The sequence below is a fragment of the Salmo salar genome, chromosome 12, assembly GCF_965601325.2.
Source record: "Salmo salar chromosome 12, fSalSal1, whole genome shotgun sequence".
NCBI classification, from domain to species: Eukaryota; Metazoa; Chordata; class Actinopteri; order Salmoniformes; family Salmonidae; genus Salmo; species Salmo salar.
In genome coordinates, this window is record NC_138302.1 from 39,276,819 (window position 1) to 39,299,654 (window position 22,836).

Below are 22,836 nucleotides of genomic sequence, written 5' to 3' on the forward strand. Positions count from 1 at the left end.
CCTATGCTACCCTCCAGCACCTCGACTTCTTGGCACTGACGGAAACATGGATTACCACAGATAACACTGCTACTCCTACTGCTCTCTCCCCGTCTGCCCACGTGTTCTCGCATACCCCGAGAGCATCTGGCCAGCGGGGTGGTGGCACTGGAATCCTCATCTCTCCCAAGTGGACATTCTCTCTTTCTCCCCTGACCCATCTGTCTATCTCCTCATTTGAATTCCATGCTGTCACAGTTACCAGCCCTTTCAAGCTTAACATCCTTATCATTTATCGCCCTCCAGGTTCCCTTGGAGAGTTCATCAATGAGCTTGACGTCTTGATAAGTTCCTTTCCTGAGGATGGCTCACCTCTCACAGTTCTGGGTGACTTTAACCTCCCCACGTCTACCTTTGACTCATTCCTCTCTGCCTCCTTCTTTCCACTCCTCTCCTCTTTTGACCTCACCCTCTCACCTTCCCCCCCTACTCACAAGGCAGGCAATACACTTGACCTCATCTTTACTAGATGCTGTTCGTCCACTACTCTCATTGCAACTCCCCTCCAAGTCTCCGACCACTACCTTGTATCCTTTTCCCTCTCGCTCTCATCCAACACTTCTCACTCTGCCCCTACTCGGATGGTATTGCGCCGTCCCAACCTTCGCTCTCTCTCTCCCGCTACTCTCTCCTCTTCCATCCTATCATCTCTTCCCTCTGCTCAAACCTTCTCCAACCTATCCCCTGATTCTGCCTCCTCAACCCTCCTCTCCTCCCTTTCTGCATCCTTTGATTCTCTATGTCCCCTATCCTCCAGGCCGGCTCGGTCCTCCCCTCCTGCTCCGTGGCTCGACGACTCATTGCGAGCTCACAGAACAGGGCTCCGGGCAGCCGAGCGGAAATGGAGGAAAACTCGCCTCCCTGCGGACCTGGCGTCCTTTCACTCCCTCCTCTCTACATTTTCCTCTTCTGTCTCTGCTGCTAAAGCCACTTTCTACCACTCTAAATTCCAAGCATCTGCCTCTAACCCTAGGAAGCTCTTTGCCACCTTCTCCTCCCTCCTGAATCCTCCTCCCCCTCCCCCCCCCCTCCTCCCTCTCTGCGGATGACTTCGTCAACCATTTTGAAAAGAAGGTTGACGACATCCGATCCTCGTTTGCTAAGTCAAACGACACCGCTGGTCCTGCTCACACTGCCCTACCCTGTGCTTTGACCTCTTTCTCCCCTCTCTCTCCAGATGAAATCTCGCGTCTTGTGACGGCCGGCCGCCCAACAACCTGCCCGCTTGACCCTATCCCCTCCTCTCTTCTCCAGACCATTTCCGGAGACCTTCTCCCTTACCTCACCTCGCTCATCAACTCATCCTTGACCGCTGGCTACGTCCCTTCCGTCTTCAAGAGAGCGAGAGTTGCACCCCTTCTGAAAAAACCTACACTCGATCCCTCCGAAGTCAACAACTACAGACCAGTATTCCTTCTTTCTTTTCTCTCCAAAACTCTTGAACGTGCCGTCCTTGGCCAGCTCTCCTGCTATCTCTCTCAGAATGACCTTCTCGATCCAAATCAGTCAGGTTTCAAGGCTGGTCATTCAACTGAGACTGCTCTTCTCTGTGTCACGGAGGCTCTCCACACTGCTAAAGCTAACTCTCTCTCCTCTGCTCTCATCCTCCTAGACCTATCTGCTGCCTTTGATACTGTGAACCATCAGATCCTCCTCTCCACCCTCTCCGAGTTGGGCATCTCCGGCGCGGCCCACGCTTGGATTGCGTCCTACCTGACAGGTCGCTCCTACCAGGTGGCGTGGCGAGAATCTGTCTCCGCACCACGTGCTCTCACTACTGGTGTCCCCCAGGGCTCTGTTCTAGGCCCTCTCCTATTCTCGCTATACACCAAGTCACTTGGCTCTGTCATATCCTCACATGGTCTCTCCTATCATTGCTATGCAGACGACACACAATTAATCTTCTCCTTTCCCCCTTCTGATAACCAGGTGGCGAATCGCATCTCTGCATGTCTGGCAGACATATCAGTGTGGATGACGGATCACCACCTCAAGCTGAACCTCGGCAAGACGGAGCTGCTCTTCCTCCCGGGGAAGGACTGCCCGTTCCATGATCTCGCCATCACGGTTGACAACTCCATTGTGTCCTCCTCCCAGAGTGCTAAGAACCTTGGCGTGACCCTGGACAACACCCTGTCGTTCTCTACTAACATCAAGGCGGTGACCCGATCCTGTAGGTTCATGCTCTACAACATTCGCAGAGTACGACCCTGCCTCACACAGGAAGCGGCGCAGGTCCTAATCCAGGCACTTGTCATCTCCCGTCTGGATTACTGCAACTCGCTGTTGGCTGGGCTCCCTGCCTGTGCCATTAAACCCCTACAACTCATCCAGAACGCCGCAGCCCGTCTGGTGTTCAACCTTCCCAAGTTCTCTCACGTCACCCCGCTCCTCCGCTCTCTCCACTGGCTTCCTGTTGAAGCTCGCATCCGCTACAAGACCATGGTGCTTGCCTACGGAGCTGTGAGGGTTAGGGTTAACGGCACCTCCGTACCTTCAGGCTCTGATCAGGCCCTACACCCAAACAAGGGCACTGCGTTCATCCACCTCTGGCCTGCTCGCCTCCCTACCTCTGAGGAAGCACAGTCAAAACTGTTCGCTGCTCTGGCACCCCAATGGTGGAACAAGCTCCCTCACGACGCCAGGACAGCGGAGTCAATCACCACCTTCCGGAGACACCTGAAACCCCACCTCTTTAAGGAATACCTAGGATAGGATAAAGTAATCCTTCTAACCCCCCCCCCATAAAAGATTTAGATGCACTATTGTAAAGTGGTTGTTCCACTGGATATCATAAGGTGAATCCACCAATTTGTAAGTCGCTCTGGATAAGAGCGTCTGCTAAATGACTTAAATTTAAATGTAATACTGCTTGTTCTGTGCGTGATTTCCTGCAAGACAGGTACGTCAGTATTCTGCCATGGCCAGCGAAGAGCCCGGATCTCAAACCCATTAAGCACGTCTGGGACCTGTTGGATCAGAGGGTGAGGGCTAGGGGCATTCCCCCCAGAAATGTCCGGGAACTTGCAGGTGGCTTGGTGGAAGAGCGGGGTAAGATCTCACAGCAAGAACTTGCAAATCTGGTGCAGTCCATGAGGAGATGCACTGCAGTACTTAATGCAGCTGGTGGCCACAGCAGATACTTTTACTTTTGATTTTGACCCCCCCTTTATTCAGGGACACATTATTCCATTTGTTAATCACGTGTGTGGAACTTGTTCAGTTTATGTCTGAGTTGTTGAATCTTATGTTCATACAAATATTTACACATGTTAAGTTTGCTGAAAGTAAACGCAGTTGACAGTGAGAGGACGTTTCTTTTTTTTGTTGCCGAGTTTAGTTTCCCACATTGCATTTTGGCCCAAAACCTAACTTTTGGTGAATTTTCCTCTTCCGCAAGTATTTGGTCACTACTGAGGTGACACACTGAAATGAGAGTCCTGAGACAAAATCAGTTAAGAACCACTGCCCTATAGATTATTCAACTTTTCATGCATATTTTCCAGTATGTACTACAACAGTACTAGACTCAGCTTTACCAACTCCATCACCCCAGTCACAGCCACCTCCATGTCACATGCACCCCCATTAATCATCATCAGTCATAATTATCAAACAATGAATCTGGAAAATAAACTCAAAAATATGAAACCATGGCCATATTTCAACCCAAGGCACTTTATAGAGCAGAGCATTGGACAGTCAATAAAGTGTATTTTAACAGGTAATCAACGCTAGATCTGACATTTGCAGGGATCAATGAACGGAATCACTGCAAACGCCTGGGAAATTGCATTTAAATTACGCCTTTGTCAGCTGTCCAACGCACATTGGATTGAATCCTGGCATGACTGACGGTTGCACCTGGAGGCCTATGGAAGTCTAATAGAAGATGTGATTGTAAAGTAATTTAACTTATAAATATATCTCATGATCTTAGTTCATCCATCATACCCCATCAGAAGACAATGTAATTGAAAACAAATACTATATCCTCATAACATAGTTAAAACTATACTTTGATAGTATAGCTCTTTCTATGAATTTGAAAATGGTTACATTTCTCCAGCCCAATCGCTCAACTGTTTATCGAAACAAAATGGTTGGGTTGCCCATTCCGTTACTTTCAAATCCTGGAATGCCCCTTTAAAAAAAAACAACCGGCATTCAAATGGGAAACAAAATGTTCTTTATTTACAAAACAACTGGAAAGTTGCAGTAGGCATTTCCCTAAGAATAAAATAGTCATCACAAATGTAAAGGCTGTTCCAAAGCTACTATTAAAAACAAATGAGACAAGAATTCCAACAGTAAATAAAAGGGGTCCAAAGTGTAATCAAAGCGTTCTCTCCACTTCCATCACCAGCGCCTTAGATCAGGTCAGCCACTGAGGAGAAAATATTTTATGTTAATGACAGCAATCTAATGTCAATGCCCATTTTGTAAAAGAACCCCAGGTCTTAAATGGCCCCAAATCTGTAAACCCAGTATATGGTTGAAACAAAATGTACATTTAGTTGCTTGAACAACCAAAACATCAATACTAAACAAATCAACATTGTCAATTAAATATTCAGGCAGAAGATTAACAAATGCTAATTTACCGTTCATTGGCATTTCATCGATCTGTGTGGAATAGTACTGCTCAATGTCACGGAGAATACGGATGTCGTCGTTCTTCACAAAGTTGATGGCCACACCCTTGCGGCCATAACGACCCGATCGGCCAATCCTATGAAGAGAGGAGAGGTTGAAGGACAAAAACACCAGTAAATGTTTGCCCCGACAAGCCGATTTTTGCTTGATCCGGCTATGCGGGCCAGAAGCTTCTGGAAAGAGATTGGGGAGGTAGAGGATAGATGCGGTAAAGAGGTCAACGGAATGCAGACAATTGTGGAGAGAAGGATGCTTGATTGGCCTACATTCAACAAATCTGATCTAATATGTCAAATATGTTATGATTGATGTATTTTAACAGGACCACAATGTGGTTATTAAAATCCAATTTGGATATATTTGGCTGCTTCCGCTGCATAACATTTAGAATTTGTCCCTTTCCAAGTTTAGAAAAACGTGACTGCTAAATGCTAACTTCCGTTTGTATAAGCTGGTAGCATAGCTAGCATACAGAAATCTGTTGTAATAGTCAATAGTTTTTTTTTTTTTTAACTGTAATGCAGTTGATTGATGACAACATGTACTTGGGTTGATAAATCAAACATTCACTATACACTGATTTTTAACTCAACATAGTATGAAATACACAAACTGCCTAAATGTAGGCACATTTCTCTGGGAGGCAATGGGGAGATTCAGGATGGAGATACAGGTGAGAAACCAGTGCAGCCTTTTTTGCTTAATGCTATCTTGGCTGAGCTCCTATGTCAAGCACCGGGAAACGGACTCCAACATCTGAAGAGGTAAGGTCTTGTATTTTCGTTTAGCTAGTTGCTCGCAATTAGCTGGATGGCTATAGCGATTAGCTTTGAAATCACTACAAGTGGTGCCGTGCAGACCAATTTATTGTATGCGTATGACAGCTCGCCGAAGCGCAAGAAGTATGAATACTCTGGCTTCTGCAGAATCCGCTTCACTGTAACCACTGCAGATGTTGGATTGACCATATATTTAAAAAAAATTATCTGCTTTTAGTGTCCTGCGAGAGTGAACAGAGAAACAGTACTCGACCTCTGCTACTCTCTGGGCTTTACTGTGGCACTGGAATGGAACCCACAGCTCACACTGAGGACTGAGCCAGGTTACGAACAGTGCAAAAAGGATGATTTTCCTCGACCGAATAGCCACATTGCATACTTAATATCGCTTAGTTTCTATAGTTGTTCTCTGAGCTGGGCAGCCAGACGTACCTGTGGATGTACAGCTCTCTGTTGTTGGGCAGGTCGTAGTTGATGATGAGGGACACCTGGGGCACATCCAGACCTCGGGCCCACACATCAGTTGAGATAAGCACTCGGCTATTGGGGGGGGGGGGGGGGGGAAGAGGAGAGATCCATGTTAGGCCAAACCAAGGTCGTATTCACTTGGAAACGAACGGGCTCAAACAAGGAAAGACTATCTGAACTTCGCAAAACGTTTTACACCAATTAAAAACGACCCAAGTCAGATTTAAAAGAACAATGCGTAGACATGTTCCCAGGGAGTGAACAGAGAAACGGTACCAGACCCCTGCCACTCTCTGGGCTTCACTGTGGCACTGGAATGGAACCCAATGCACTCACTGGAGGACTGAGCCAGGTTACGAACAGTGCAATAAAGAATGGCCGTTTAAGTGTTTAGTCCACTAGTACGCTTTACCTAGTGTGGGAAACTGTCCGGTATTGTATAGGAAAGACAACATTCTAGATCAGGTGGACCAGAAAGAATCCACACGATACAGTACATTGTCATGTAATAGGGTCTAAATGTTCCTCCCGCTAAGAGACTCAAACAACTGTCCAAACAACTAAGCTAAGCTAATGTCTCTGGCCATCACAAGATGGACACGACTCTAGATTACACAGCTACATGTGCAAATTGTTGGTGAAGGCACCCTTTAGAAACAGTAAAAATAAGAGTATAAGACAAGCTTCTACTTTATCATAGAAGTATGACACAGTAACTACTGACACGAGAGCACATTCACTATTGATAAATATTGACCCAGTGGTCATATACCCAAAATGGTAAAAAAAATACATAAATGAGAAATACACTCAAATCTTATTGAATAGCCTTCAAATATTCATTGGGATGCTAAAAACACTATTTCATCATTATTACCTGGCGCCGGACCGGAACTCTTTCATGATGGACTCTCTCTCCTTCTGGGGCATGTCTCCATGCATGGAGGAAACAGTGAAGTTGGCCTCCCTCATCTTCTCAGTCAGCCAGTCAACCTACCGCAAGCAGAACGAGGACAGATAGAGGCTCAGGCCAAACTCATGACAATGCATTTCAGGGATCATGACAAAACATGCTCCCTGAAATGTGCAATGTAGGGTATCAGGTGCCATTTAGGACTCGTCATGTTCCGAGAGAGTGAACAGAGAAACGGTACAAGACATACCGGACCCCTGCCACTCTCTGGGCTTTACTGTGGCACTGGAATGGAACCCAAAGCACTCACTGGAGGACTGAGCCAGGTTACGAACAGTGCAAACAAAGATTTGCTTGACATTCATCGGTGTGATGGGCAAGATCAATGAGAGGTTAAAGAAAGACTGGCATTCTTCATTTGTCAAACTAACAATGTCAAAGCATGTTGGCCACGAGGAGACAGAAGCACTGAGACCTCTTTTAGTTTAATTGCATAAAAATCTATTAAAAAAATTAAATAAAACAATCATAAAAATTACAATGGTGGGCATTTGAAAGAATGTATTTTGTTATGATACACAACTGAAAAACTAAACGTAACATATCTTCACTGCGCTTGACATATTCCACAAACAAACATCTTCGTTTTTTGACAGTGCTTATAAATTACCTGCTAAATAGTTGCATAAAAAAAAAGTCAGGTACACATTACTGATTGAATACAAACCTTCAATGGCGTACACCTGACCATCCCTATTTCTTACCAGTACACATAGGCAAAGGGAGACTACTCACTAGGAGGAAAAACATACAATAACTATCAACAGCTACCAACAACCCAAGTAGTTTCTCCTAGGCACAGATCTAGGGTCAGCCCCCCCCCCCTTCCCTAATCGTAACCTTAACCATTATTTGGGGAAATGCAAAACTAACCAAAAATCAGTGTTTAGGGGCAACTTGGCAATACATGTAACTTGGTTTTAGTTGTGTACAGACCTTCCGCTTGGTGTTGCAGAAGATGACAGCCTGCGTGATGGTGAGGGTGTCATACAGGTCACACAGGGTGTCAAACTTCCACTCCTCCCTCTCTACTGCCACGAAGAACTGCTTGATGCCCTCCAGAGTCAACTCATCACTGGGAGAGGGAAAAGGAAGAGGGGTTAACTAGGTATTGGACCTCTGCTGCTAAAGGAACACATATAAAGGCTTTTTCCAGTGAGTGCAGGTATTCCTATTCCAGTTAACTCCGTTCTTCCCATATAAATATTTTCTAGGCAGGGTGCAAAGGCCCCAAAAAGAACCACCATACCTTAAAAAAGAAAGTAGTTTGCCATGACGGGGTTTTGGTTCATGTTCCCAGAGAGTGAACAGAGAAACAGTACAAGACGTACCGGACCCCTGCCACTCTCTGGGCTTCACTGTGGCACTGGAATGGAACCCACAGCTCACACTGAGGACTGAGCCAGGTTACGAACAGTGCAATAAAGAAAGATTTCCTTGCTAGCGTATATAATAGTCAGAAATACTTATATATAAGATGGAATATTTCGCCCTTCTCCTCTGAAAGGTCCCACAGGAAAGGTGGAGGGCCTTTTCGATTTAAGCATGGCTGATTCTCTGATGACTATATGAGGTTTGTATTCAGACTAAGCCGGTCCCAAATCACTCCCTCGCCCCTAATCCCTGGATAATTGCAGATGTGTAGGGTCTGGATACATATAAGCAGCTCAGTGGTGGAGCATCCACTATATTGCTTCCACCGTACAGACCTGCAGAAACTAAGGGTTAGGGCCATGGGGCAGAGAGCGATTTAGGACCGGCTGATTTACACCCCCCCCAAACCGTATACATTACACAATGCTGCCGCCTAGAATACACAACTTTAACAAGTCTAACTCCAGGAACAAGGTAGCCTGGTTGAACCAGCCTGGTCATCATTCTCAACACAGCGATCAGGCTGGTTCCACTAGGCTAGAAACCATGGGTGGTACTGCCTAATATATACAGCCGAGTAATGCTTGACTCACCGTTTGACCAGGATGCGGATGGGGTCGGTCATGAACTTGTTGGTCATCTCCAGGATCTCGTGGGGCAGCGTGGCGCTGATCAGACACACCTGGGTGGCAGGGGGCAGGTACCGGTACACATCGTAGATCTGCTCTTTGAAACCTGCCGGACAGTTAAAGGAAAGCTATTCAGTATCCCCTTCATATTACACCTAGACTTCCAGGGAAACGTCACGCAGACCGTCAAAACAACTTTCCTGTGCAAAAGTGTCTCTGCCTGCTGTGGGATGCAGACAGGTAGGGATAGTAGGAAACTTGTTGATGTGTGCAGGGGGAACGACAAAGCGGCACTGAACAAGCTGCACTGTAACTTATCCTGCTTTACCATGAGACCTCGTTGTTGTTGTTGTTTAGGAGAGACCAGAAACACAAACAACTGGCAGACGTCATCTCAGAAATGCACAAGAGCGTGTCTGGCTTACCCTTGTTGAGCATTTCGTCTGCTTCATCCAGCACCAGCATCTTGATGGCACGTGTCCTCAAACTCCTCCTGCGGATCATATCTAAAGAACAGAGAGAGAGCAGTGCCTGCATTAGTCAGCCTGCTGTGGGAAAAAGGAGGGAACTCTACTCAAATCATACACGACCCTTGCGGCGACTACAGTGAGCCTAATTCATGATTGTCTTCTCATGCATATTTTCTAGTTACCTTCCTTTGAAATTAAATTTTCTGGTCTCAGGTAAATCGTGAATTTTTCTTTAGATCAGGAGACTGTAGTGGGACCTTAAGTCATTGATTTACCATCCTTCTTTCCCCTGTCTGTGTTACGGGGGGGGGGGGGGGGGGGTCATGTTCCCAGAGAGTGAACAGAGCAACGGTACAAGACGTACAGGACCTCTGCCACTCTCTGGGCTTTACTGTGGCACTGGAATGGAACCCACAGCTCACACTGAGGACTGAGCCAGGTTACGAACAGTGCAAAAATGATTATTTTCTCGACTTCTACTTTTGGGGCGGCAGGTAGCCTAGTGGTTAGAGCGTTAGGCCAGTAACCCGAAAGGTTGCTGGATCGAATTCCCGAGCTGACAAGGTAAAAATCTGTCATTCTGTCCCTGAACAAGGCAGTTAACCCACTGGTCCCCGGTAGGCCGTCATTGTAAATAAGAATTTGTTCTTAACTGACTTGCCTAGTTAAATAAAAATATATATTGTTGTCCTGAGTATACAGAGTAGCCTCATTACATAAGGTACAGTTTCAACGAAGGCAGATCCAGACTGAACCCACAAAGTAAAACAGCGAAATTCAGTTTTGATCCTGTGACAGAATTCTGAGATATTAAATGTCTAGTCTGCTTAGCTGGGAAGACACAGACGTTCATACCTGTGGATGGGAGATAGATACTAGAAGGTTAGGGTCCAGGGAACTCACCAAACACTCTCCCAGGGGTCCCTGCTACTACGTGCTGGCCATAGTCCAGTTTGCGGATGTCCTCACCCACGTTTGTCCCTCCGATGCAGGAATGACACTGGACGTTCATGTAGTCACCGAGGGCCAGGAGCACCTGGGGGGGGGGGTTAACATCTGAATATTAGGAGATAATGGCTGTGTCCCAATTTTCTACCAGTGTGCACTTGCACACTTCCAGTCATGGATTTAACAATGGTGGAAACTCCCTCCAGCCAAGGCTGTCACCAATCCAATCCTTTGCCAGTGTTCTGATCTGGGCAGCATTCAGTCGACATAGAACAGGAGAAAATGTTTTGAAACTGAGGGAAACAGGGAGGTACTATCTGAACATATCAAATAAACACTTGTTCCCATTTTCCATTGCACAGCATTTTGAATTATTTGCTAGTGTTTCCAAGTGAACAGGACTCCGAACCTGTCCAATAGAAACACTTTGTTTTAATAAATTTTGCTACTGTGTGCCCTACTGAACACTACCCTCATCTTCCAAAGCAGTTTTTCTCCAGTCCATCAGAAGACACTTGATATTCAGTCACATACCTTCTGTATCTGTCCAGCCAACTCTCTGGTGGGAGCCAGGATCAGTGCCTGGGTTTCACGCACCTGTCACAAAAATAACAAATAATCATATTTTGCTCACTCTGTCCAAACTCCACATATTCAGAGTGCGAGAAAATGTCACAACAAAATGTTGTTGGATGATCCAAAACGGCTATGTGATGATAACGGCTCATCTGTACCTACAACAGGGCTTGTTTTCATGTAGCCTCTCAAAGTAAGAGTGCTGATCTAGGATCTCATCCTACATGTTCATATAAAATTATTCATTATGATCAAAAAGGAAAAACTGATACTAGATCAGCACTCCTACTCTGAGACGCCCTAGTCTGCACATACCAACAACCTTACTCAAATACCTGAATGTCAAGACACTGCAGCACTGATACGCAAAATGTGGCAGTCTTTCCTGTTCCTGACTGAGACCTAAAAGAAAGAAAGAAGAGTGTTGCAGAACAGAGAAAGATGGTATTCAACAGCCACTATTAAACATTTGAACAAGGGCCCAAAGGACAATGGTTTGCAACAGAATCCAATTAATGAACACCCCTGGTGAATAGCCAAAGTTCCAAACATTTAACTATATTTTTAGTCTGTAGCTCTGGACGTTGTGGTTCTCTAGCATAAACAGTCACTACTTACTGTGCAATGACATCTCTACCCTTGATGATCTGTTTAATTGCTCTTTGTTGGATTGCGGAAGGCTTCTCGAAACCTAAGAATAAGAAATAAAAAGGTGGTTAATTATGTAGGCCCATGACACACTTTCCAGTGAAATATTTCAATAAACATTACATACTATTCATGTAATACTTTGAACAACAGGAAAATATAGCTGGTAGTTCTGAATATTTTTCCTGTTGTGCAGACTTACTGTCAAATTGTATTAGCACTGGCTAGATCAGATTGCGCTACAAGTAGAGCAAAATGCTCACACACAAAAATATTAAATTAACAAGTGAGGAAAATGCAACATGTACTAAATACTAAATGGGGTGGAGAGTGCCAGTTAGCTAATATCAGCTAACTTAGGTAACGTTAGCGAGTTAACTCGGTTTAACGAAGCTAATTAACTAGCTAACGTTAGCAAGGAAGTTGGCTAACTAAATAAAAACAAATACAACATTCTGGCTTTTTTTTCATTACAATACTCGCAGTATGTGTTTGTTCTGGGTGTGCAACTGAGTCATGAAGCACAGAAAATGTGTCCAAATAACTTACTTGGGTAGCTGCCTATATGGGCCCACTGTACCAAACAAAACCCAGGACCTACCGTATGCGTAGATCCCACGGAGGAGATCCTCTCGTAGGCCCATTGTGTCGAAGGTAGGCGTAACATCGACCTCCTCGCTGGTCTCAAACTCGATCTTGGTCATGTCTTCCTCCTTCAATAGACGCCTCGTGCGTGGTACGGTGGCTACTTCCATGGCTTCTGTGAGCGTGTTCACAAAATACGAAGGAACTCGACAACTTCACCAACTCGAGTTGTGCTGCGGGAAGTAGAAAAAAGACCGCCGCATGCGTCGCTTTAGTGACGCCGTAAGCAAGAGACAATTATTTGCATGACCAGCAAAGGTGTACCAAAGATTTTTTATAAGTAAATCAAGATAGACAACAACTTGTTGTTTCCAATGGAAACAAATGAGTCAGAGTGGGCAGAACAAACAAGGAGGTGGGCAGAGCCAAGCACGCGCTAGCGATATCCTATAGGCGCGTTCTAGTATGTATCTGCATATATCTGTTACGGAAGGCCTACTCTGTGAAGTGCCCGTGTGCAATAACTCAATTCTCCTCTGCTCTCCTTCTAAACAGCGCGAATTTTAAAAACGTTTGAAAAGGGTAAAGTCTACAAAACGTAGTTCTTCTGTTCATAACATATTCTAGTTAGCGACCAGAAAACTTTATTGAGATCAAATGTTTAATCGATGAGAAATGTGCAGAATGTCGGCCAAACTACATCCCCTCCCATATTGAGTGGAAATGCCAACCGGATGCTTCACATTTATACATCCAGTGAAATATCTGTCTCATTGTTCTATGCAGAAATCGATCCGCCATTTTCTGGTTGCAAACTAGGAATATATGCCGCGTTCACATACTAGTCGGGACTAGAAAACTCGGAACATTTCTGATTTGCTAACTGGTTGAACACAGCAGCAAATCAGAAAATTCAGTTTCCTAGTTCTGACTAGCACAGGAACGTGGCAAACAGAGAAGGAACTGTCAGATGCTTCATAATAGCCCGGAAGTTAAGCCGCACTAGGAGCCAAATTTGAAATGGAATAAATAGATTGAATACATGAAGCAGGTTGGAAAAAATCGCATTAAAACACGGTAAAAAATGTCTTAAGGTCTGTCATCACCATTCATGTAATATATTAAATATATACATCAGACGGTATTGGGGAGCTATTTCATTGTTTTTTCACGGTTACATTTCCAATTTCAATCTTATAGCAACCCTATGCTTGGTATGACTGTTATGGGTAGAGCAGACTATTCGATATGCGCCTAATTTACATATTTATATACCCAAAATGTTAACTTCATCCCTTACATGTATGTTTATTGGAGTTCCAATCCAAACACCCTCCATATTATCTTGGTTCAATTTATCTCCGGGGACTTCTTTGTATAAATTGAAATGATAGTTTAATCTATTCAACTCATCTTGATTTCTGATTATGACATCATCGGCATAAGCATGTGCGACAATGGGCTGTCTAGAGCTGGTAATAGTACCTTGAATACTTAGATCTTCTTCAATTCGCTTTAGGAGAGGGCTAATAGCTATTACATGCTATTACATGACCTGTGCTAAGTGGGCAACCCTGCATCACCCCCCTTTCAATTTCAAAAGGTTCGGTCAGGAAACCATTTACATTAACTTGGACAGTAGATCGGCATACAGTAACTTAATCAGATCAATTAATGGACTTGGGAACCCATAACATTTCATTACAAACCATCAATATTCACATGAAACATCATTAAAAGCTTTTTTCTCAACAAGACACAAAATGTAGAAATCAAATTAAGATGTGGATGTAGTAATATCTTTCACCGTACAGATGTTGTCCCACATGAAACACCCTTTGCTCTTTTTCTATTATGGTATCAAGAACCCCATTTAGTCTGTTCATTATTATTTTCGGTAAGATCTTAATAGTCTACATTTATTAATGATAGTCAATGGTATGTATTCATGGATGCCAAGGGATGCCAGGCTTCCACCAAAAAATGTGTCCAAAAAAATAAATCAATGTATCCTTCTTCTCTCTGTGTTTCATAATTTTCCTTCAGCGCCTGTCTGTCTCTGTATGTGTTGCCCATCTATCTGATGCTATCTGGTCAAAAAGAGTATGACATTGTTGCCGCCCGTAGCATTGAATGCAAGTGAAGCCAGCGAGCATCATTGAGCAAAACAGTGAGCTCAACTGGGAATGGTCCTGGCTCACCAAAAACAAAGTGTGAAGGGAAGCCAGTTTGGATTTAGCTTCACACCAATCACATCACATCAAAAGCCAAACATCATAAACATTTTGAATTGTTGCATCTCGTTCTGTTATTGTCCTCCGGTGGCTAGATAGCTAGAAATGATTTTTTGAAATTCCATTCTTTTACTTTTAGATTTGTGTGTATTGTGTATTGTTAGATATTACTGCAGTGTTGGAGCTAGGAACACAAGCATTTCGTTACACCTGCACTAACATCTGCTAAACATGTGTATGCGACCAATAACATTTGATTTGATGTGATTCTCTATACTGGCCAATGATTATAATTGTGATTCTGATCCAACCATGAATTCATACATTGTTCCACTGGCCTGAGAGGATGGAAATTCAATATGTACAGTACCAGTCAAAAGTTTGGACACACCTACTAACTCCAGGGTTTTTCTTTATTTTTACTATTTTCTACATTGTACAATAATAGTGAAGACATCAAAACTATGAAATAACACATATGGAATCATGTAGTAACCAAAAAAGTGTTAAACAAAACAAAATATATTTTATATTTGAGATTCTTCAAAGTAGCCACCCTTTGCCTTGATGACAGCTTTGCACACGCTTGGCATTCTCTCAACCAGCTTCATAAGGTTGTCACCTGGAATACATTTCAATTAACAGGTGTGACTTATTAAAAGTTAATTTGTGGAATTTCTTTCCTTCTTAATGCGTTTAAGCCAATCAGTTGTGTTGTGAAAAGGTAGGGGTGGTATACAGAAGATAGCCCTATATGGTAAAATACCAAGTCCATATTATGGCAAGAACAGCTCAAATAAGCAAAGAGAAACGACAGTCCATCATTACTTTTAGACAATACATAACATATCAAGAACTTTGAAAGTGCAGTTGCAAAAACCATCAAGCGCTATGATGAAACTAGCTCTCATGAGGACCGCCACAGGAAAGGAAGACCCAGAGTTACCTCTGCTGCAGAGGATAAATTCACTAGAGTTAACTGCACCTCAGATTGCAGCCCAAATAAATGCTTCACAGAGTTCAAGTAACAAACACATCTCAACATCAACTGTTCAGAGGAGACTGCGTGAATCAGACTTTCATGGTTGAATTTCTGCAAAGTGATCACTACTAGGGGCGGCAGGTAGCCTGGTGGGTACGAGTGTTGAGCCAGTAACCGGAAGGTTGCTGGATCGAGTCCCCGAGCTAACAAGGTAAAAATCTGTTGTTCTGCCCCTGAGCAAGGCAGGTAATCCACTGTTCCCCAGGCGCCGATGACATGGATGTCGATTAAGGCAGCCCTCGCACCTCTCTGATTCAGAGGGGTTGGGTTAAATGCATAAGACACATTTCAGTTGTACAACTGACTAGGTATCCCTCTTTCCCCTAAAGGACACCAATAATAAGAAGAGACTTGCTTGGGCCAAGAAACACGAGAAATGAACATTAGACAGGTGAAAAACTGTGATTTGGTCTGATGAGTACAAAGTTTTTTTTTTTGGTTCCAACCACCAAGACTTTCTGATGCACAGAGTACGTGAACGGATGATGTACGCATGTGTGGTTCCCACCGTGAAACATGGAAGAGGTGTGATGGTGCTTTGCTGGTGATACTGTCTGTGATTGATTTAGAATTCAAGGCACACTTAACCAGCATGTCTACCACTGCATTCTGCAGCGAAACGCCATCCCATCTGGTTTGCGCTTATTGGGACGATCATTTATTTTTCAACAGGACAAGTACCCAAAGCACACCTCCAGGCTGTGTAAGGGCTATTTGACAAATGAGAGTGATGGAGTGCTGCATCAGATGACCTGGCCTCGACAATCACCCGACCTCAACCCAATTGAGATGGTTTGGGATCAGTTGGACTGCAGAGTGAAGGAAAAGCAGCCAACAAGTGCTCAGCATATGTGGTAACTCCTTCAAGACTGTTGGAAAAGCATTCCTCATGAAGGTGGTTGAGAGAATGCCAAGAGTGTACAAAGCTGTCATCAAGGCAAAGTGTGGCTACTTTGAAGAATATAACATATGTTTCCTGTTTCCGGTCACAACTTGCAGACTTGTTTACGCTGCTGTGCGTTTTTGTTGCCGATCTTACTTTGATACCTGACGTTTTTTTTACTTTTCAATTACCGTATATTTTTACTTTTTCCCTCACTCAACTTTTTTCATTCAACTTTTTCACCCCGGAGGTTTTATCTGGACATGGTTCGTCAGGACTTCAAACAGCCGAAGCTAAGTAACATTAACATGATGCCTTCTAATTGCAGTCGTTGTACTTATAATATACAGGAGAACGATCGCCTTACGGCAAGGATAGCTGTACTGCAAGCCCAGCTTCAGACGCGATCGTTAGGCAAGGGTAATTTCAGTGTAGGAAAGGATGAAACAGCGTCTGTGCCACCAGTAAGTACAGATAGTAACGTTAGTATAAACCCCCTCGCACGGTCCCCGCAGCCGGACATCTTTCTCATGGCTTCTGGAGGGAAACGCTGTAGGAATGCTCAACCGGTGTCGCTTATTCAGCCGACAGAAACTTTCAACCGGTTCTCCCCATTAAGCGAGTCGGAGTCGGAGGCCGAGACTTCTCTGGTCTCTACTCCTCCCGTTGTGGGGTCTGAGACGCCGACGGCTCCCACCATTAGCTCTGACAAATTGAAAACCCTAGTCATTGGCGACTCCATTACCCGCAGTATTAGACTTAAAACTAATCATCCAGCGATCATACACTGTTTACCAGGGGGCAGGGCTACCGACGTTAAGGCTAATCTAAAGACGGTGCTGGCTAAAGCTAAAACTGGCGAGTGTAGAGAGTATAGAGATATTGTTATCCACGTCGGCACCAACGATGTTAGGATGAAACAGTCAGAGGTCACCAAGCGCAACATAGCTTCAGCGTGTAAATCAGCTAGAAAGATGTGTCGGCATCGATTAATTGTCTCTGGCCCCCTCCCAGTTAGGGGGAGTGATGAGCTCTACAGCAGAGTCTCACAACTCAATCGCTGGTTGAAAACTGTTTTCTGCCCCTCCCAAAAGATAGAATTTGTAGATAATTGGCCCTCTTTCTGGGACTCACCCACAAACAGGACCAAGCCTGGCCTGTTGAGGAGTGACGGACTCCATCCTAGCTGGAGGGGTGCTCTCATCTTATCTACGAACATAGACAGGGCTCTAACTCCTCTAGCTCCACAATGAAATAGGGTGCAGGCCAGGCAGCAGGCTGTTAGCCAGCCTCCCAGCTTAGTGGAGTCTGCCACTAGCACAGTCAGCGTAGTCAGCTCAGCTTTCCCCATTGAGACCGTGTCTGTGCCTCGATCTAGGTTGGGCAAAATTAAAAATGGCGGTGTTCGCTTTAGCAATCTCACTAGTATAAAGACCTCCTCCATTCCTGCCATTATTGAAAGAGATTGTGATACCTCACATCTCAAAATTGGGTTACTTAATGTTAGATCCCTCACTTCCAAGGCAGTTATAGTCAATGAACTAATCACTGATAATAATCTTGATGTGATTGGCCTGACTGAAACATGGCTTAAGCCTGATGAATTTACTGTGTTAAATGAGGCCTCACCCCCAGGTTACATTAGTGACCATACCCCCCGTGCATCCGGCAAAGGCGGAGGTGTTGCTAACATTTACGATAGCAAATTTCAATTTACAAAAAAAAAAACAACAATGACGTTTTCGTCTTTTGAGCTTCTAGTCATGAAATCTATGCAGCCTACTCACTCACTTTTTATAGCTACTGTTTATAGGCCTCCTGGGCCATATGCAGTATTCCTCACTGAGTTCCCTGAATTCCTATCGGATCTTGTAGTCATAGCAGATAATATTCTAATTTTTGGTGACTTTAACATTCACATGGAAAAGTCCACAGACCCACTCCAAAAGGCTTTCGGAGCCATCATCGACTCAGTGGGTTTTGTCCAACATGTCTCTGGACCTACTCACTGCCACAGTCATACTCTGGAACTAGTTTTGTCCCATGGAATAAATGTTGTGGATCTAAATGTTTTTCCTCATAATCCTGGACTATCGGACCACCATTTTATTACGTTTGCAATTGCAACAAATAATCTGCTCAGACCCCAACCAAGGAGCATTAAAAGTCGTGCTATAAATTCTCAGACAACCCAAAGATTCCTTGATGCCCTTCCAGACTGCCTCTGCCTACCCAAGGACGTCAGAGGACAAAAATCAGTTAACCACCTAACCGAGGAACTCAATTTAACCTTGCGCAATACCCTAGATGCAGTTGCACTCCTAAAAACTAAAAACATCTGTCATAAGAAACTAGCTCCCTGGTATACAGAAAATACACGAGCTCTGAAGCAAGCTTCCAGAAAATTGGAACGGAAATGGCGCCACACCAAACTGGAAGTCTTCCGACTAGCTTGGAAAGACAGTACCGTGCAGTATCGAAGAGCCCTTACTGCTGCTCGATCATCCTATTTTTCCAACTTAATTGAGGAAAATAAGAACAATCCGAAATTTCTTTTTGATACTGTCGCAAAGCTAACTAAAAAGCAGCCTTCGCAAATGGAGGATGGCTTTCACTTCAGCAGTAATAAATTTATGAACTTCTTTGAGGAAAAGATCATGATCATTAGAAAGCAAATTACAGACTCCTCTTTAAATCTGGGTATTCCTCCAAAGCTCCATTGTCCTGAGTCTGCACAACTCTGCCAGGACCTAGGATCAAGGGAGATACTAAAGTGTTTTAGTACTATATCTCTTGACGCAATGATGAAAATAATCATGGCCTCCAAACCCTCAAGCTGCATACTGGACCCTATTCCAACTAAACTACTGAAAGAGCTGCTTCCTGTGCTTGGCCCTCCTATGTTGAACATAATAAACGGCTCTCTATCCACCAAGCTCACTAAAAGTGGCAGTAATAAAGCCTCTCTTGAAAAAGCCGAATCTTGATCCAGAAATTATAAAAAACTATCGGCCTATATCGAATCTTCCATTCCTCTCCAAAATTTTAGAAAAAGCTGTTGCACAGCAACTGACTGCCTTCCTGAAGACAAACAATGTATACGAAACGCTTCAGTCTGGTTTTAGACCCCATCATAGCACTGAGACTGCACTTGTGAAGGTGGTAAATGACCTTTTAATGACGTCAGACCGAGGCTCTGCATCTGTCCTCGTGCTCCTAGATCTTAGTGCCGCTTTTGATACCATCGATCACCACATTCTTTTGGAGAGATTGGAAACCCAAATTGGTCTACATGGACAAGTTCTGGCCTGGTTTAGATCTTATCTGTCGGAAAGATATCAGTTTGTCTCTGTGAATGGTTTGTCCTCTGACAAATCAATTGTAAATTTCGGTGTTCCTCAAGGTTCCGTTTTAGGACCACTATTGTTTTCACTATATATTTTACCTCTTGGGGATGTCATTCGAAAACATAATGTTAAATTTAACTGCTATGCAGACGACACACAGCTGTACATTTCAATGAAACATGGTGAAGCCCCAAAATTGCCCTCGCTAGAAGCCTGTGTTTCAGACATAAAGAAGTGGATGGCTGCAAACTTTCTACTTTTAAACTCGGACAAAACAGAGATGCTTGTTCTAGGTCCCAAGAAACAAAGAGATCTTCTGTTGAATCTGACAATTAATCTGGATGGTTGTACAGTCGTCTCAAATAAAACTGTGAAGGACCTCGGCGTTACTCTGGACCCTGATCTCTCTTTTGAAGAACATATCAAGACTGTTTCAAGGACAGCTTTTTTCCATCTACGTAACATTGCAAAAATCAGAAATTTTCTGTCCAAAAATGACGCAGAAAAATTAATCCATGCTTTTGTTACTTCTAGGCTGGACTACTGCAATGCTCTACTTTCCGGCTACCCGGATAAAGCACTAAATAAACTTCAGTTAGTGCTAAATACGGCTGCTAGAATCCTGACTAGAACCAAAAAATTTGATCATATTACTCCAGTGTTAGCCTCCCTACACTGGCTTCCTGTTAAGGCAAGGGCTGATTTCAAGGTTTTACTGCTAACCTACAAAGCATTACATGGGCTTGCTCCTACCTATCTTTCCGATTTGGTCCTGCCGTACATACCTACACGTACGCTACGGTCACAAGACGCAGGCCTCCTAATTGTCCCTAGAATTTCTAAGCAAACGGCTGGAGGTAGGGCTTTCTCCTATAGAGCTCCATTTTTATGGAATGGTCTGCCTACCAATGTGAGAGACGCAGACTCAGTCTCAACCTTTAAGTCTTTACTGAAGACTTATCTCTTCAGTAGGTCCTATGATTAAGTATAGTCTGGCCCAGGAGTGTGAAGGTGAACGGAAAGGCTGGAGCAACGAACCGCCCTTGCTGTCTCTGCCTTGCCGGTTCCCCTCTTTCCACTGGGATTCTCTGCCTCTAACCCTTTTACAGAGGCTGAGTCACTGGCCTACTGGTGTTCTTCCATGCCGTCCATGGGAGGGGTGCGTCACTTGAGTGGGTTGAGTCACTGACGTGGTCTTCCTGTCTGGGTTGGCGCCCCCCCCCCCCCTTGGGTTGTGCCATGGCGGAGATCGTTGTGGGCTATACTCGGCCTTGTCTTAGGACGGTAAGTTGGTGGTTGGAGACATCCCTCTAGTGGTGTGGGGGCTGTGCTTTGGCAAAGTGGGTGGGGTTATATCCTGCCTGTTTGGCCCTGTCTGGGGGTATCATCGGATGGGGCCACAGTGTCTTCTGATCCCTCCTGTCTCAGCCTCCAGTATTTATGCTGCAGTAGTTTATGTGTCGGGGGGCTAGGGTCAGTCTGTTACATCTGGAGTATTTCTCTTGTCTTATCCGGTGTCCTGTGTGTATTTAAATATGCTCTCTCTAATTCTCTCTTTCTCTCTTTCTGTCTTTCTCTCGGAGGACCTGAGCCCTAGGACCATGCCTCAGGACTACCTGGTATGATGACTCCTTGCTGTCCCCAGTCCACCTGGCCGTGCTGCTGCTCCAGTTTCAACTGTTCTGCCTGCGGCTATGGAACCCTGACCTGTTCACCGGACGTGCTTGTTGCACCCTCGACAACTACTATGATTATTATTATTTGACCATGCTGGTCATTTATGAACATTTTAACATTTTAACATTTTGACCATGTTCTGTTATAATATCCACCCTGCACAGCCAGAAGAGGACTGGCCACCCCTCATAGCCTGGTTCCTCTCTAGGTTTCTTCCTAGGTTTTTGGCCTTTCTAGGGAGTTTTTCCTAGGGAGTTTTTCCTAGCCACCGTGCTTCTTTCACATGCTTTGCTTGCTGTTTGGGGTTTTAGGCTGGGTTTCTGTACAGCACTTTGAGAATATCAGCTGATGTACGAAGGGCTATATAAAAATAAATTTGATTTGATTTGATATATTTTGATTTGTTGAACACGTTTTTGGTTACTACATGATTCCATATGTGTTATTTCATAGATTTGATGTCTTCACTATTATTCTACAATGTAGTAAATAGTAAAGAAGAAAAAAAAAAAAATGAGTAGGTGTGTCCAAACTTTTGACTGGTACTGTAGCTAGATGTTAACTAGCTTGCTCTTCATTGCACATTAAATAAAATTAGACTAGCGAACAAGCATTTTAGCCAGGTAGCTTAGGACAAGGAGGATGGCATCGGTGTTTCTCTACAAGTAGGGCGAGTCAACATGTTTTTCTACTTAGGCACGCGCACACACACACACACACAGAACATGGACAGCCACATGATATTTAGCTTACATTGATTGGACTAAATTGTTTTTGGTATCTTTTAGTTGTCACCGTATTAGACTAAGCATAAGCGATTTGATAATGTTGAAATGGTACTGGATTAGTAAAGGCAGCTCCTGTTTTCTTTGAAACTAGTGATCTATATCAATAGTTGTTTAGTAGTCCGAAAATGTGGGAAACATTAACTTGATTGACCATGCTGTCGGTCATATTACTGTGTTACATGCAATATGCTTTGTGGACTCCTCCAAATAGATGTTGCTCTCCGGTTTAATGATGAAACTAAGGCGTTCAAATTATTTTGCCACTGTCTTCTTATTGTTTCTGGTTTATGCCTTGATCACACCTACAGTATTTTTGCGTTTTGGTACACCAGAAGAACAACAACGCTTTGATCACACCAACAGCATTATTGCTCAAAATGGTAAGCAGCATCATCTGGATATGTGTGCAACAAAAGCTCAACATTCACCTTCTGCTACCATTTCTGTCAAGCTGAATAAATCCATCTTATGCACCACACAGAACGCACTGAAACTGCCTCTGCAAGGCAAATGCTGCAAGGCAAACGCAGCGTTCCATTGGAACAGAATGTACTTAAAAAAAAAAAAAAAAAAAGAGTACAAATTATTTATTTAACTGGGCAAGTCAGTTAAGAACAAATTCTTATTTACAATGACGGCCTACACCGGCCAAAGCCTAACCAGGACAACGCTGGGTCAATTGTGCGCAGCCCTATGGGACTCCAGATCACGGCCGGTTGT

The 22,836-nt window shown here is 44.1% G+C and overlaps 1 protein-coding gene and 3 non-coding genes across 4 annotated transcripts; all 4 read right to left on the reverse strand.

Annotated features, from left to right (window-relative positions):
* Nucleotides 1-4,211: 4,211 nt before the first annotated feature.
* On the reverse strand, nucleotides 4,212-12,491 carry LOC106564785 (eukaryotic initiation factor 4A-III). The gene is made up of 12 exons (XM_014131152.2): nucleotides 12,162-12,491; nucleotides 11,531-11,603; nucleotides 11,248-11,314; nucleotides 10,871-10,933; nucleotides 10,292-10,424; nucleotides 9,344-9,424; nucleotides 8,883-9,024; nucleotides 7,852-7,990; nucleotides 6,820-6,935; nucleotides 5,907-6,014; nucleotides 4,644-4,771; nucleotides 4,212-4,426 (listed from the first exon to the last, which is right to left on the reverse strand). Exons 1-12 carry the CDS (start codon nucleotides 12,313-12,315, stop codon nucleotides 4,410-4,412), a joined length of 1,221 nt encoding a protein of 406 aa, XP_013986627.1. The 5' UTR covers nucleotides 12,316-12,491; the 3' UTR covers nucleotides 4,212-4,409.
* Nucleotides 5,689-5,813, reverse strand: LOC123725788 (small nucleolar RNA SNORA54). The gene has a single exon (XR_006758301.1). It is a non-coding gene; the product is annotated as a small nucleolar RNA SNORA54 (small nucleolar RNA).
* LOC123725787 (small nucleolar RNA SNORA54) lies at nucleotides 8,204-8,337 on the reverse strand. Its single transcript, XR_006758300.1, has one exon. It is a non-coding gene; the product is annotated as a small nucleolar RNA SNORA54 (small nucleolar RNA).
* LOC123725786 (small nucleolar RNA SNORA54) lies at nucleotides 9,710-9,843 on the reverse strand. The gene has a single exon (XR_006758299.1). It is a non-coding gene; the product is annotated as a small nucleolar RNA SNORA54 (small nucleolar RNA).
* Nucleotides 12,492-22,836: the final 10,345 nt, after the last annotated feature.

What these genes read in the sequence shown, in the direction of transcription:
- LOC106564785 (XM_014131152.2), bottom strand. Translation starts at nt 12,315, where the DNA reads ATGGAAGTAGCCACCGTACCACGCACGAGGCGTCTATTGAAGGAGGAA. An exon ending in GGTAGAGATGTCATTGCACA is followed by an intron (nt 11,315 to 11,530) that starts GTAAGTAGTGAC and finishes TCTTTCTTTTAG; the next exon opens with GTCTCAGTCAGGAACAGGAA. An exon ending in GACCCCTGGGAGAGTGTTTG is followed by an intron (nt 9,425 to 10,291) that starts GTGAGTTCCCTG and finishes TCTGTTCTTTAG; the next exon opens with ATATGATCCGCAGGAGGAGT.